Source organism: Rana temporaria, chromosome 5 (assembly GCF_905171775.1).
Source record: "Rana temporaria chromosome 5, aRanTem1.1, whole genome shotgun sequence".
In the NCBI taxonomy this organism is placed as follows: domain Eukaryota; kingdom Metazoa; phylum Chordata; class Amphibia; order Anura; family Ranidae; genus Rana; species Rana temporaria.
Genome location: NC_053493.1, coordinates 120,133,111 through 120,147,835, shown reverse-complemented (window position 1 = coordinate 120,147,835; position 14,725 = coordinate 120,133,111). Strand labels below are relative to the sequence as shown.

At 50.1% G+C, this 14,725-nt stretch overlaps 1 protein-coding gene across 1 annotated transcript in view; it reads right to left on the bottom strand.

Annotated features, from left to right (window-relative positions):
• TOPAZ1 (testis and ovary specific PAZ domain containing 1) overlaps positions 1-14,725 on the bottom strand; it is a 265,848-nt gene that overhangs the window by 146,380 nt on the left and 104,743 nt on the right. The window contains exon 11 of the mRNA XM_040354381.1: positions 11,496-11,588. Coding sequence (XP_040210315.1) covers positions 11,496-11,588 — 93 coding nt within the window. The remainder of the gene's footprint in view (positions 1-11,495; positions 11,589-14,725) is intronic.

The following is a 14,725-nucleotide window of genomic DNA, read 5'->3' as shown; positions in this document are numbered from 1 at the left end:
AGCGCTCTTGTGTTGAGTGAACACCCCAAAATCCCCCCCCCCCAACCGGTCAAACTGGCGTCCGTCATGATCACTGTCCAGTGAAGGGGAAGGAACGACTTTACGGACTGAAGAGCCGGAGATCTCAGCCACCAGACCAGGGAGGTTCCTGACTAGTTGGCTCACCCGGATTTGACAATTCCTTCAGCAAGACAAGTGTGGAATTGAGCATATGGTACTCCCTCGAAGGAGGCTACCATAAGACCCAGGATTCGCATGCAAAAGCGCAGCGACGACCACCTGCGGGATGCCAACAGCTTCACCGCAGACTGAAGAGTCTGCAACTTTTCCAAAGGGAGAAAAACTCTCGCCTCTGAAGAGTCCAGAATCAAACCCAGGTATTCTAGGCGCTGATTTGGCACCAACACCGACTTCTGGAGGTTCAGTACCCAACCAAATTCTAGAAGGGTCTGACTGGCAATCGTCACATCCTCCTCTAATTTTGAGTCTGAAGCAGCTCTCAGAAGGAGGTTGTCCAGGTAGCCCACGATAGCGATACCTCGCTGTCTCAGCAAGGCCAGAATCGGGGCGAGCACCTTGGTGAAAATGCCAGGCTAAAAGGGAGAGCCACAGATTGGTAGTGATCTTCCCGACTGCAAAACGCAGGAATCTCTGATGCCTGACATATATGGGGACATGCAAGTAAGCGTCCTTGATATCCAAGGATGCCAGAAAACCCCCCAGATGGAGTGCAGCGACCACAGAGCGAACTGATTCCATCCTGAACCTTCGTACCTTTACAAAGCCGTTGAGGGCCTTGAGGTCCAGGATTGGACGGACCCCGTCCTTCTTTGGGACTACAAACAAATTGGAGTAAAATCCCTGAAACCTTTCCGACGAACCGGAGAAAGATGAAGGTTGGAGGGAAAAAAATAGGATTTTTTGTACTCACCGTAAAATCCTTTTCTCTGAAGTCCATGGACGGACACAGCTCCTTAAATCTTGACAAGTGGGTTATGTTCCCTGTTTACAGGAGAGGACTAGGCAGAAACATGTTAAATAGTTAAATACATGTTACATTAACAGAGTTGAACAGCCCCGCCCAGGGGGCGGTCCCTCCAGACATAACCCTCCTCACTGCAGCTTGCAGCCTCAGTTCGTAACAAGCAGTACAAACCTAAAAAGGAGGGGTGGGAGCTGTGTCCGTCCATGGACTTCAGAGAAAAGGATTTTACGGTGAGTACAAAAAATCCTATTTTCTCTTATCGTCCATGGACGGACACAGCTCCTTAAATCTTGACAAGTGGGACGTTCCCAAGCAGTGTCAAAAAACGAGGGGTGGGAAATATATCAGTAAAAACAATTTTAACTTCACCCCAAAACAAGCAGAGCTCCTCAACGGAGGAGGTGCAACTTTAAACAGCCGCTGGCAAAAACTAGCGGCTGAAAAAAACATCATAAGATGCACTCACAGCAACCATGTAAATTCTGGAAAAAGCGTGAACGGACGAGCAAATCGCCGCCTCGCACACCTGTGAGACCGACGCATGATGTCGGGAAAAAAAAAAAAAAAAAAAAAAAAAAAAAACCCAGGAAGCACCAATTGCCCTGGTCGAAAGTGCCGTGACCGGAAAGGGGGGCCCGCCCTTAGGAGTCTAGGCCTGTATGACGGCCTGCCCGATCCACCGAGAAATGGTGGTCGACGAGACCGCCAGGCCCTTTTGTGGACCAGACACCGACACAAAAGAGAGTCAGAAGCTCCGAAATGGAGCCGTAGTAGGCTGGTATACCCGCAAAGCGCGTACCACGCCTAAAGTATGAAAGGCCGAAACCTCCTTCGGAAGAAGGGAAGGTCGCGGGCGCACCATCACCTAATCCTTATGGGGGATCAAGCATGGCGGCTTGCAAGACAAGACCGCCAACTCAGAAACCCCTCTAACAGAGGTAAAGGCCACTAAAGGGGCCACCTTCTGAGATAGTGTCAAGAGAAAATCTCTCTGATGTTTCCAAAAGGAAGGTTCCTGAAGAACCGAGAGCACCAGAGTCAAAACTCATGGGGGAAGAGATGGGCCAAGAGGGGAAAGTATATGACAAACCCCTTGCACACAAAAAAAAAGGGGACCCACCAGGGAACGGGCCGCAAAAAGGCCACTAAAAGAACACAGCCAAGGCTGAAATCTGCCCCCAAACGGTGCTTTAAGCAATTTTTAGATCCAATCCAAGCTTTAAAAACAGCAGGACCCTGGACATTGAAAGTACGCCCGTGGACGTCACTCCATCCCTTCGCACCAAGAGAGGTGCGACGGTAGATCCTCCGGAAGAAGACTACGGTGCCCTGTTGAGATGACCGAGTCAGACAGACCCTGGTCACCTAAAGTCTGGCTTCCAATAACCATGTTAAGCAAGTCAGTGACTGTACAACAGGAGGAAGTATGGGACCTTGAGACAGGAACCTCCTGCCCTGGCAATCGCCAGGGTGCCTCCGCTACCAGGCGCCCGATATCAGCGTACCAAGGACGCCGAGATTAATCTGGAGCGATTAGAATCATCGGGATCTCCTCAGCATCCACTCTGTGGAGCGGCCGAGGAAGCAACTACCATGGAGGAATGGCAAAAAATCACCGATACAGACAACACAGGGCCACCAGCGCGACTGACGCGTCTGTACAAGATCACTAGACCTGGCCACTAACTGACACCCTTGCGGCGGAGACAAGCTGCCAGGAGATCCATGCCATGTGAGGCTCACCTCCTGCAAGGGAGCCGAAACACCCCAAGCACAAAGACCAGTCGCCCTGGTCCAGCATCTGGCGACTCCAGTAGTCTGCCTGCCGGCATACCTGATGGTAGACTGAAGCCACGGCCGTGGCGTTGTCCGGCTGAAACCAGATTGGTCGACCACAAGGAGAAGCATAGCCTGATCGCCTAAAATAGTAGGACAATGAACAGTAGACAGCACCTGGTATTCCCAGGCGGTCTTCCACCAGGCACTAGCCAGGCCCGACCCTGGGTAGCTACCGAGACCAGACACATTCAAGGAGGTGTGGTCATAGGTCCACGCAAGTCCAGCGACTCAGGGCCGACTGGACCCCCCAGTTTTTTGAACCTCCAGGTTCACAACCCGTGAGCTGGCATTCGTCGTAAACACCGACCACTGGAAGGAAGGAACAACTTCCCGGACCGAAGAGTCGGGAATCTCTGTCACCAACTCAGAGAGACTCTGACTAGGTGGCGCACAGGAATCTAATGATTTCAGAGACAAGAGATTTTTACCACCTGGACAGTAGTTCCACTGGAAAACCAGGGTGTGGAACTGGGCATACAGTACCACCTTGAAGGAGGCTACCCACAGACCCTGAACCAGCAGGCGCCCGGAGAGAAGACCGATTGCGTGATGCCAATACCTTCTCCGCAGACTGAAGAGTCTGCAATTTCTCCAGGGGAAGAAGGACCTTTGCCACTGAGGAGTCTGGATCAACACTAGATACTCCAACGCTGAGTCGGAACCTAGCATGCCCATAATTTGAACCCTGGGTCGCACACATGTAGGGCAGGCTTGCTGCCACTGAGCTACACTTTCTGGCCTAAACGTTTAACATCCACCCGAATCTTCGGAGGGTCTGAATGGGAATAACCCATCCACTAGGTCGGAGACAGAAGCTGCTCTCAGAAGAAAGTCGTCAAAGTAGCCAATGAGGCAAAGCCTCGCTGTCCCAACAAAATTCAAATAAGTGCGAGCTCCTAGCTGAAAACCCATGGTGCCGACGCCAGATCAAAAGGGAGGGCCACAGGCTGACAGAGACCCTTCTCTCATCACGAAGCACAGAAAAAAACACTGTGACATGTGCAAAACGGGACATGCATGTATGCGTCCCTGATGTCCGAGGACGTCAGGACATCCCCCGGATGAAGCGCAGCTACCACCGAACAAATGGATTCCATGCGGAACTACCCGACGTTCACAAAGGTATTTAGGGCCTGAAGCCCATAGAAAACCCCAAAACTCTCGTCCTGCAGGAAAGGTAAAATTACCTTGCAGCTTAGCAAATCCCACACTGCCCAAGGCAGACCGACGTGCCGGGAGGGGAAGACACAAGGACAGAACTTTGTTCTGTGGATAGGAGGAAACCCTATCTAGTACTCCGAAGAGACCACCTCGCAGACCCACTAGTCGGAGAGCAGGGAGGTTTCACTGAATTGTGAACCTGCAAGCCGCCCCTCCCACCTAGAGACAGGGAGGGAAGGCTATATACATTGGCAGGATTTGGGTGCCGGCGTGATCGGCTTATGCACCCAGGGACAGATTAGTCCCCCAGCTGGGCCTTTGACGGCCTGGGAGGGTTGCCCCTAAATAATACACACACATAGTGTGTATGTACATTATGTAGGTGTATGCACACATGTCTTTGGAGGAAACCGGAGTACCCGGAGGAAACCCACACAGACACAGGGAGCGACAATGCAAGCTCCAGGCAGATTGGCGTCAGTGTGCAGATTGGCGTCAGTGTGCAGATTCGAACCAATGACTCTTTTGCTGCCAAGTAATGGAGTTAAGCACTACACCACCGTGTGCATAAAACCATTCTGAAACAGACGCCCTGGATAACAAGGGCGCAGCATTCAATGAAGCATCACAGACCTATATGAGGCCCTGGACCAGCTGGTCCGCTAGGCTAATAACCTCAGGAGAGAGTCGGTGCTCCTCCACTGTCTGGTGCAAAATGCTCACTCTGTGAGTTGTATACAGCACTAGGGGTCAGGACTACTCCAAGATGGCCGCCGAGCGTTCAGAACGCGGCCACAGGAAAAAGGCCAGCACAATGTAAGCTGCACCATAGCGTGGCTACGACAAAATGGGCGCCAATGGGAGTTTTCAATGTAATTGAAAAATCTCCCAAAAAAATAGCGCCAGCGACCACTGAGACCCCAGTGTAGTGGCCACAATAGGCCGCAAGCCAGACCCCAGCATGGTAAACATGGAACGGGTCAGTACTTCGGATCCTCTATCAGTCAGATCCATACAAGTAGGGGTTCCCGCCCGGCGGTGAGGGACTACAAAAGCCCTCAGTGGCTTTTCTCATTCCGCATCTCAGAAATTATCAAAGAAGGGCACAGAAGGAAAAAACCTACACAGCGGTCTGATTTGTGTGATCCAAAAAAGACCGAGCCCTCAGCGGAAACCCAGCTGCACTATGCAGCTTAGGAGAGTCCCTTGCAGCAGTAAAAAGCGCACCCATAAATGCCTTATTCTGCTTTTTTTTTTTTTTTTTTTCCAACTAGGTACCTAGTCCATGGCTCCATAACAGAGCATTCCCCAGGGGATAACGGGGGAAGGGGGCACTCTTTTACCGCCCGCCCGCAGTCCACCCCCACCCTGGCACAAACTGTGTCCAGGACTAACAATAAAAACTCTGTGGGAATCACAGGTGCTAACACCTGCTGCCACCACCAGCATGTGGGGAAGGACCCAGATACTGACTCCAATATTTACATATAGTGTGTATTATAATATGCACACCTGTCCATACAAATAGACAAAAGCTCCTAGAGCCCTATTCAGGGCCTCTCACCCACTTGCTGCGCTGACCAGGGGTAACCAGGGGACTCCCTCAGGAGGAGACTGCACAGCGCTGCCTGTGAGGAAAAGAACCGTGAGGTAACTTTTGCAGGGACCTGTGTTTAAACAGGAAAAGCCTCCTAGGGCTGTTTTATTTAAGGATAAGACACAGATACAGCATAAAAAGCAAAACCATTACAGGTGTCACCAATCAGTCAGCGTCTGCTGAAGTATAATCATAAACATCTGTGCTCATCACAGGGCTTTTTACCTCACAGGAAAGCCCAATACAAAAAAGAAAAAACACAGGCCAGATAACAGTCCCCTCAGGAATGTTAGCAATGCAGCAAGGGAAAGGAGCAGGGAAGTAAGGGGAAGGGACCCCCGAACCCCAGGAATGCCCAGCTGTACCAACCCACCGAAGCAGGAGGGACTGTACTTACCCGTCCGAGCGAGGACTCGCTGACGCATTCCTGACAGACCTACAACCGCAATGGAGGTAGCTGTCGGCCCGGTCCACTGTGATTGAGACAACACCACAGCTCAGTCATATGTGGACCTCGGAGCAAAGCTCACCGGCCACCTCAGGAGTCATGAGGTATGGCGTGGCAGACCAAGCCTCTTTGCAAAGGTGTGCCCACGCTTGCTGGTCGGACTGAGTAGACTACAAGGATCTATAATATCCAGCCTGTCTCTCAGCCAACAGTTGAAAGAAGATTCTTCAAGAAAAAGTAAAGTAAAATAAAATAAAATTTCTCCTCAGGGCGCTGGGCCCAAAGGGAGCCATACGTCCTTCTCCTTTGCTAGGCAGAACGAAACTGAGGCTGCAAGCTGCAGTGAGGAGGGTTATGTCTGGAGGGACCGCCCCCTGGGCGGGGCTGTTCAACTCTGTTAATGTAACATGTATTTAACTATTTAACATGTTTCTGCCTAGTCCTCTCCTGTAAACAGGGAACATAACCCACTTGTCAAGATTTAAGGAGCTGTGTCCGTCCATGGACGATAAGAGAAATCTGTTTGGTGGACAAGAAAGAAATTCTATCTTGTATCCTGATGAAACCACTTCGCACACCCACTGGTCGGAAAGCAGGGAGGTCCACCAAGTTGCAAACTCGCAAAGGTGACAACCCACCCGAGTGTCGGGCAGGGGCAAACTTTCATGCAGTCGCAGATTTGTTCACAGGTTTGTTTGGCTTGCGAACCCAGGGACGTTTTTGTCCCTCAGCTGGTCCCTTGTCGGTCTGGGAACGCTTACCTGCGGGCCCGGACTGCCAAAAAAACGCTTCTGAACGAAAAAGGAGGGCCCTGGCCTACGGCGTGGCTCCTTACCCTTCCTGGCTTGTGGGAGCTGCATGCTCTTACCTCCAGTGGCATTCTTAATAATGTCGTCCAGCGAGGCTCCAAAAAGCCTCTCACCCTTGAAGGGCAAATCCGCCAGAGCTTTCTTGGAAGTCTGGTCCGGGGACCAGCATTTAAGCCAAATTAGGTGACGTAGTACTACAGCAGATACTGATGCTCTGGAAAGCAAGTGAGCTGTATCCAGGGCATACTTAAGGCCATGCACCAACTGGTCGGCCAGTTCCATACATACTGAGGAAACCTGCTGCTTCTCCAACTCACGGTGCAACAATTTAGCCTATTCTGTAAGTGTCCGTGACACTAGGGCCGCGGCCAATACTGGTCGCAAGGCTAACCCGAGCATGGTAAACATGGACCGGGCCACCGCTTTGGACCTCCTATCTGCAGGGTCCTTAAAAGCAGGGGTCCCCTCTACCGGAATTGTGGGGGAGGTGCCCATTTGTTCAGAGGCTCTTTTCAAAAAGGGTAACGGGTCGCCATGCGTTTTGGAACCAAAAATCCCAGCTGCGGTTGTTCCCATTCCTTGTCTATAAACGTATCAAAATAAGTCACGCAAGTTAACACCTTAGTAGTGCGGGTTGGCTTGTGGGACCCAAAAGGGACCGACACCTCAGTAGAGGCCCCAGCCACATCCTCCAGTTTGAGGGTTTCCCGCACTGCGGTGATAAGTGCTCCAACAAATGCTTACTCCTGCTCTGACCCGGACACAGAGTCCTCCTCACTGTCCGAATGGTCCTGGTCCGCATACTACTGACAGTTCAGAACAGGGGTCCTGTGTCACAGCCATGCCCGAGTCTGAGTCAGAGCTTTCCCCAGAAGATGATGGGGGGGGGGGGGTTGAGGTGGCGTTTTTTAACCCCCCTTTAACCCGTACACAGCTTCCACCCTGGCAACAAATGATTTCAGGACTGCCGATAAAGCGTACACAGGTAACGCAGGTGCAGGGGCACCAGTTGCTACCATCAGAATGTCTGGGGAAGAAACGCCAGCTTCTGACGCCATGCTGACCCACTCACCTAACAGCCATTCAGGGACTAAGTCAAGGTACAAAAAAATGCCCACCCTTCTAGCTGCCCAGACCGAGGGGTATTCCCAGAGGACTCACCGCCCTGACCCAGGCACTGCCGTCTGCTCTAACTCCTGCACAATGTGTGCCTGAGATGTCTCTGAGGTGATCGGTCATTCGCGCCGTTCAGAAATTACAAACTAGTGCTAGAGGTCAACCAATGATAAAAGCCCAAAAAGAAGGTCGCCGGCTGCCTCAGGAAAACAGACCGCGGCTACAAGAAAATGGGCGCTGCTGTATTAGCAATAAAAACAGCGGTGCAATAGAAACAAAGCGCGGCCACAGGAAAATGGCGCCGGCGCTTCCAAAATGGTGCCAATTCATCCCTGAGTTAAAAATAAAGTCTACAACACTACTGGGTACCCAAACAGGGGCCCCCCAAAAGGCAGACCACCCACACTAGTGCAGACCCTGACACCCTGCGCAGGCCCCAGCAAGGACCTGGAGCCCCCCTTAGGGACCCCCCGGCGAGGTACACAGCAGGCCCAGCAAAGCATAGGGAGGAGGGATGGATGGGGAGAGAGGAAAGGGAGGACTAGAGACCCCCTTATCAACCACCCCAGGAATACCCAGCTATTCCATCCTGTCAAGACAGGAAGAACCTTACTTACCCGTCCGTGCGAGGACTGCTGGACTCGTTCCTGACAGAACCATCATCGAGCAGTACGGAGTGGCTGACGGCCACGGCCCACTGTGACTGGACAGCAGTAGCCCAGTCATATGTGGGCCCCCGGAGCATATAGCTCACCGGCCACCCCATTGAGCAAACAGGGTAAGTCGTGGCCAACCCAGCGCGTAGCTAAGGCCTGCTCACGTTGGACGGCCGGACTGGGGAGACTACAAGGATCTATATTATCCAGCCTGTCATCCAGCCGGCAGTTGATAGTAGATCTCAGGATCAAAAAGTAAAAACAAAAATAAAATAAAAAAATTCTCCAGGACCAATGGGCCCCTAGGGAGTCAGGTCCTTCTGCTACACTAGGCAGAAAAAAACTGAGCTGCTGAGTGCAGGGTGAGGGTTTATGACCAGAGGGACCGCCCCCTGTGCGGGGCTGTTCAGCTTTGGTATAATTACATGTTTTTAAATATCCAACATGTCTGCCTAGTCCTCTCCTAATAGACGGAACATAACCCTAATGTCAAGACTTAAAGCGGTGGTTCACCTGAATTTTTTTTTAAAAAGCCAGCAGCTAAATACTGCAGCTGCTGACTTTCAAAAAATGGACACTTACCTGTCCAGGTCGCCCGCGACGTCGGCAGCCAAAGCCGAGCGGTAGCTCGGCTTTTGGCTTCCCCTGCGCTGCGGCTTTACTGCCCGGTTCCCTACTGCGCATGCACGAGTCACGCTGCGTCGTTCCCACTGGTCCCCGTTGTGTTCTGGGAGCCGAGTGTTTCCCAGAACACAGCGGGAGGGGGGGGGGGGGGAAGACTGACGCGGAGTCTATACCAGGAAGTGGTGCAAATACCTGTTTTATACAGGTATCTGCACTCCCTCCCCCCTAAAAGGTGTCAAATGTGACACCGGAGTGGGGAGGGTTCCGAAAAGCGGAGGTTCACTTTTGGATGAACCTCCGCTTTAAGGAAGCTGTGTCCGTTCATGGACCAAAAAGAAAAGGGGTTTAGCTTATTTCTGCATTACAACAATTTCAGTTTATGTAAATTTTGGGGGATTGTTGAAAATACCAGGTTCACAAACCAGTTTAACAGATGTTTAACCGTCAAAAATTGTATTGGCTATTCTAAAACAATTTTTTTTTTTACTAATTTACCAATACTGATTTATTTACTAATAAAAGTGGAATTATTTGGTCATTTAGTGATTCAAAACACTCTGGGCCAGATCCACAGACAGAATACGCCGGCGTATCTACTGATACGCCGGCGTACTTTCAAATTACCCGCGTCGTATCTTTAGTTTGAATCCTCAAACCAAGATACGACGGCATCTGGGTTAGATCCGACAGGTGTACGTCCTCGTACGCCTTCGGATCTAAGATGCAATACTTCGGCGTCCGCTGGGTTGCGTTCACGTCGTTTTCCGCGTCGGGTATGCAAATTAGCTATTTCCGACGATCCACAAACATACGCGCGGCCGTCGCATTCTCTTACGTTGTCTCTAGTCGGCTTTTTCCGGCGTATAGTTAAAGCTGCGTTTTTGCGGCGTATAGTTAAACTTGCCATGTTAAGTATGGCTGTCGTTCCTGCGTCGAAATTTGTTTTGTTTTTTGCGCAAGTCGTCCGTGAATCGGGATGGACGTCGTTGCAACGTCATTTAGCGCAATGCACGGCGGGAAATTTAGAAACGGAGCATGCGCAGTGCATTCGGCGCGGGGACGCGCTTCATTTAAATAAAACACGCCCCCTAATCGCCGATTTGAATGCCGCCGCCAGAAATACACTACGCCACCGTAAATTACGGCGCAAAATCTTTGAGGATTCGAAAGACCGCCAGGTAAGGTACGGCGGCGTAGCGTATCTCTGATACGCTGCGCTGATCTATTTCTATGTGGATCTGGCCCTCCATGTCTAAAGCCTTAATGTCGTCCTACAACATTATACCCCTCCACCATAATTTGCACTTGGGATGAGGTTTTAGTATTGGTGTGCGGCTTTTCTTTTCTCCAAACAACTGTTCTAGCAGGGCTGTGGAGTACTGAAGTAATCTGAAAGTGTTGAATGATAGGGTGGTCATTACATTATATTTTAGACTGCAGAAATCTGGAAAATGTATATTTGGTTCTTAAGATTAAAGGGGTTGTAAAGGAATTTTTTTCCCCTAAATAGCTTCCTTTACCTTAGTGCAGTCCTCCACTTACCTCATCCTTCGATTTTGCTTTTAAATGTCCTTATTTCTTCTGAGAAATGCTCACTTCCTGTTCTTCTGTCTGTAACTACACACCGTAATGCAAGGCTTTCTCCCTGGTGTGGAGAAAGCCTCTTGAGGGGGCGAGCAGGCAAGTCAGGACACTCTCTACTTTGCAGAGAGAAAGGAGCTGTGTGTTAGTGGGCGTCCTGACACTCCTGCTCGCCCCCTCCCCCCTCAAGAGGCTTTCTCCACACCAGGAAGAAAGACTTGCATTACGGTGTGTAGTTACAGACAGAAGAACAGAAAGTGAGGATTTCTCAGAAATAAGGACATTTAAAAGCAAAATCAAAGGATGAGGTAAGTGAAGGAGGACTGCACTAAGGTAAAGGAAGCTATTTAGAGAAAAAAAATATTTCCTTTACAACCCCTTTAGGGGGTAACCTAATAGCATACATGGTACTCTAGAGTCTGTTTATATGCAAATACTTACCCGTTGCATGTTCTCCTATGTGTTACAATAAAACCGCTTTATTAATTTATATATGAGAAGAGTAAGCCTCTTGTAAAAGGACAACAAAATACCCTCTCTACTATTAATACAGTTACCATAACTAAATGTTTATTGTACCTAGGATTGTAAACACAGCACCTAGCAAAATGAATACATAAATAAAGTACTGCTGCCTCATAAAATAGTTGCATTTCAAAAGAGTTGAAGTATATCTTACCTTGCTTAAGATACCCATTAAACTGGGTACCGTTGCCTGAACACGATAACATGCAACATGCTCAAACACTTTGATGATGTTTTCTACTGAAGGCTGAAATTAAAAAGAGTTTCAGTCTCACATAAATATATCACGACCCAACTTAACTTTCTACTTTTTTTTTATGACTCTTACAGAATATAATAATTGAAGTATTTTAAAGTCCTAAAACCTTTGGTTTATTCAGCTAAAAATATTATATTCTTCGCCAATGAATGTGGCATATGCATCAGCTCCGTTTAGCTACATTTTATTTAATTTTACTTCCAATTCTTTATTTAACCACTTGCTTCGCAGGTGGGATCTCCCATTATGGGTGGGCGTCATATGAGACGCGCCTGCTGCGCCGGCCGTGATAAGGGATATCAAAATCCTTCCAGCCTCGGTAGCCTACCGAGGCTGGAAGGATTTTGATATCCCTTATTTTGCTTTTTTTTGTTTCTACATTTTTCATCTCATTGTTGTCAAAACTGTGATGTTTTATCAAGAAACTTCTTTCATTAAAGAGGTGTTACTTGAAGTCCTCCTTTTTTTCTTTTATCTCTACTTGTTAAACACTCAGAGGAGAAGCTGTGTATGCCGATTATCCTACAACACGGGAGTGGATTGAAAGCGCTGCTGCACCTGGAGAGCACAGGACGCCAGACCCGATCCACCTGCATGAACTACAGCTCCCTTGTGATATGCCTATATGATCTTCCTTCTGGTAAGGGGCTAATCTGCCCGCTTTATACTTTATTATCTACATTGCATGGATGTTCATATATTTCCATATTGAAGAAAGACGATACATCACTGTTGCCAAAATCAAGATTGTGACTTTTCCTTGTGGACTTTCAATTGATTCCAGGCACACAACACCACTATCACTCACTCTTCCTTCAGAGCTGAACCACTCCTGGTACCGCATTGGTGGTTTCTATAGGACACTGCAGTGGCATTGTCGGGCTGAACCTTGATAGGGTAGTCCTGAAGCTCCACCATCCAGGACTGTAGGACGAGACGTACTGCCCGTAATTCCAGGATGTTGATGGACAGGATCTGTTCTGTCCATGACCTGAGGGACTGGCATCTGTAGTCAGTGCTCTTCAAGTTAACGGGAGAAAGGATTTTCCCTTTCGCAGGTTCTGAAACTGCAACCACCAGTTTAGGCTTAAGCATGCCTGAGGAGATAAGCACATTGAATAATCCAGGGCTTGTTCTCTCCTGTTCCAAGCCAACAAGATGTCTTGTTGTAGAGGCCTGGAAGGAGGATATCATCCTCCCTAGAAGACTCATACAGAGCCAAGTAGAGGGTTGCCTGGTTCCCCCTTTATTTGACACACCTGATCTTCAGGGCACAGATCCCTGCGGGTGGCAAGAATACTCTTGCTTGGACCGTATCTAGGATCAGACTTAATAATTTAGACCTTAAACTGGTTTAAAGGTTGACCTTTTGGTATTTATGATTCAGCCTAAGCTTTCCAATACCGTAGTGTACATGTTATGCTCTGTTCTAGAGCCTGTAGTGAGTGATCTCTGAGGAGGAGGTCGTCCAGATTCCCGAGCACCAAGATCCCTTGGGCCCCTTAAAAGACCCAGTACTGCTGCTAGGACCTTTTGAACACCCGGGAGCTGTAGCAAGTCAGAAGGATAGAGCCACAAACTGAAAATGATTTTCCTCTACTGGAAGTCCCAGGAACCTCTAATGAGGCCGAAAGATAGGTACGTGTAAATATGTATCCTTTATATCGATGGAGGCTAAAAAGTCTTCCATCTGGAACAAGGCTACAACTAAGTGGACAAACTCCATCTGAAAATCTGATTAGTAGATACTGGTTCAGGGATCTTAGGTCCAAAAAATGGGCCCTGTGACCCCATTTGGTGTTTAACCGTAAAACGGGTTCACTCCTTCAGATACAGGAACCTGTACAATCACTCCTTAATGCACTAAATGATGTAGTGCCTGGAGCAAATTTTTTTTGGAGGATCTTAAAAACCTCTGGAGGGGAACCCCCCCCCCCCCCCGCAACTCCAGCTTGTAGCCTTGGAATATAGTTGGGGTGACCAACTCGTCCTGAATTATTGTTCTCCAAATGCCTGCAAACTGCAGCAGCCTTCCCTCCACCCGATAGAGTGGGGGCCAGTGGCGGAACTACTGCCATAGCGACCCACGCGGGCGCTATGGGGCCCGCAGCTGAGTGAGGATCAGGGGGGCCTGGACTTCCCCGTGCAGGTGGCTCCCTCCCTCCCAGCCTGCACTGCCCAGCTCTCTGGCCGAATCTCCGGCGCTGTGTGACACATTACAGAGTGACTGTGTGATGTGACTAAGGGGGAGAGACGCGCTAGTGCCTACTCATGCAGACACAGCCTCGGGCTCCCCCCCCTCTGCGGAGGCTTGCAGAGGACACCGTCCACTGCCCTACTGGTCACATGCTGATGATGCTCATCAGCATGTGACCTGTCTAGAAAGCGGGAGGAACAAACAACACAGCCAGTGTCCAGAGCTACTAAGGGGACACCGAGTCGACCGCTGGGTAAGTGCAGAGCTGAGGCTCTTTCCTACAGTTCAGTCTCTCTCCAGTGTGGGGCTTGTCATGCTGGTCTTTCCAGGGACATGGCTGCTGAGCTGATTGAATATTGCAGTCTAGTGTTCTCCCTGCAGTACCATCCTGGCATAATTACTTTATGTGCAGTGCTCACTCAGTAGCCTTTATCTTTATCTATCTATCTGCATTGATTTTTTGGGGTTTTATTTGGTAATTAAAAGTCCACTGCCCTACTGACACCGCTCACTGCCTACTGACACCGCTCACTGCCCACTGACACCGCTCACTGCCCTACTGACACCGCTCACTGCCCTACTGACACCGCTCACTGCCCTACTGACACCGCTCACTGCCCTACTGACACCGCTCACTGCCCTACTGACACCGCTCACTGCCCTACTGACACCGCTCACTGCCCTGCTGACACCGCTCACTGCCCTGCTGACACCGCTCACTGCCCTGCTGACACCGCTCACTGCCCTGCTGACACCGCTCACTGCCCTGCTGACACCGCTCACTGCCCCACTGACACCGCTCACTGCCCCGCTGACACCGCTCACTGCCCCGCTGACACCGCTCACTGCCCCGCTGACACCACTCACTGCCCCGCTGACACCGCTCACTGCCCCGCTGACACCGCTCACTGCCCCGCTGACACCGCCC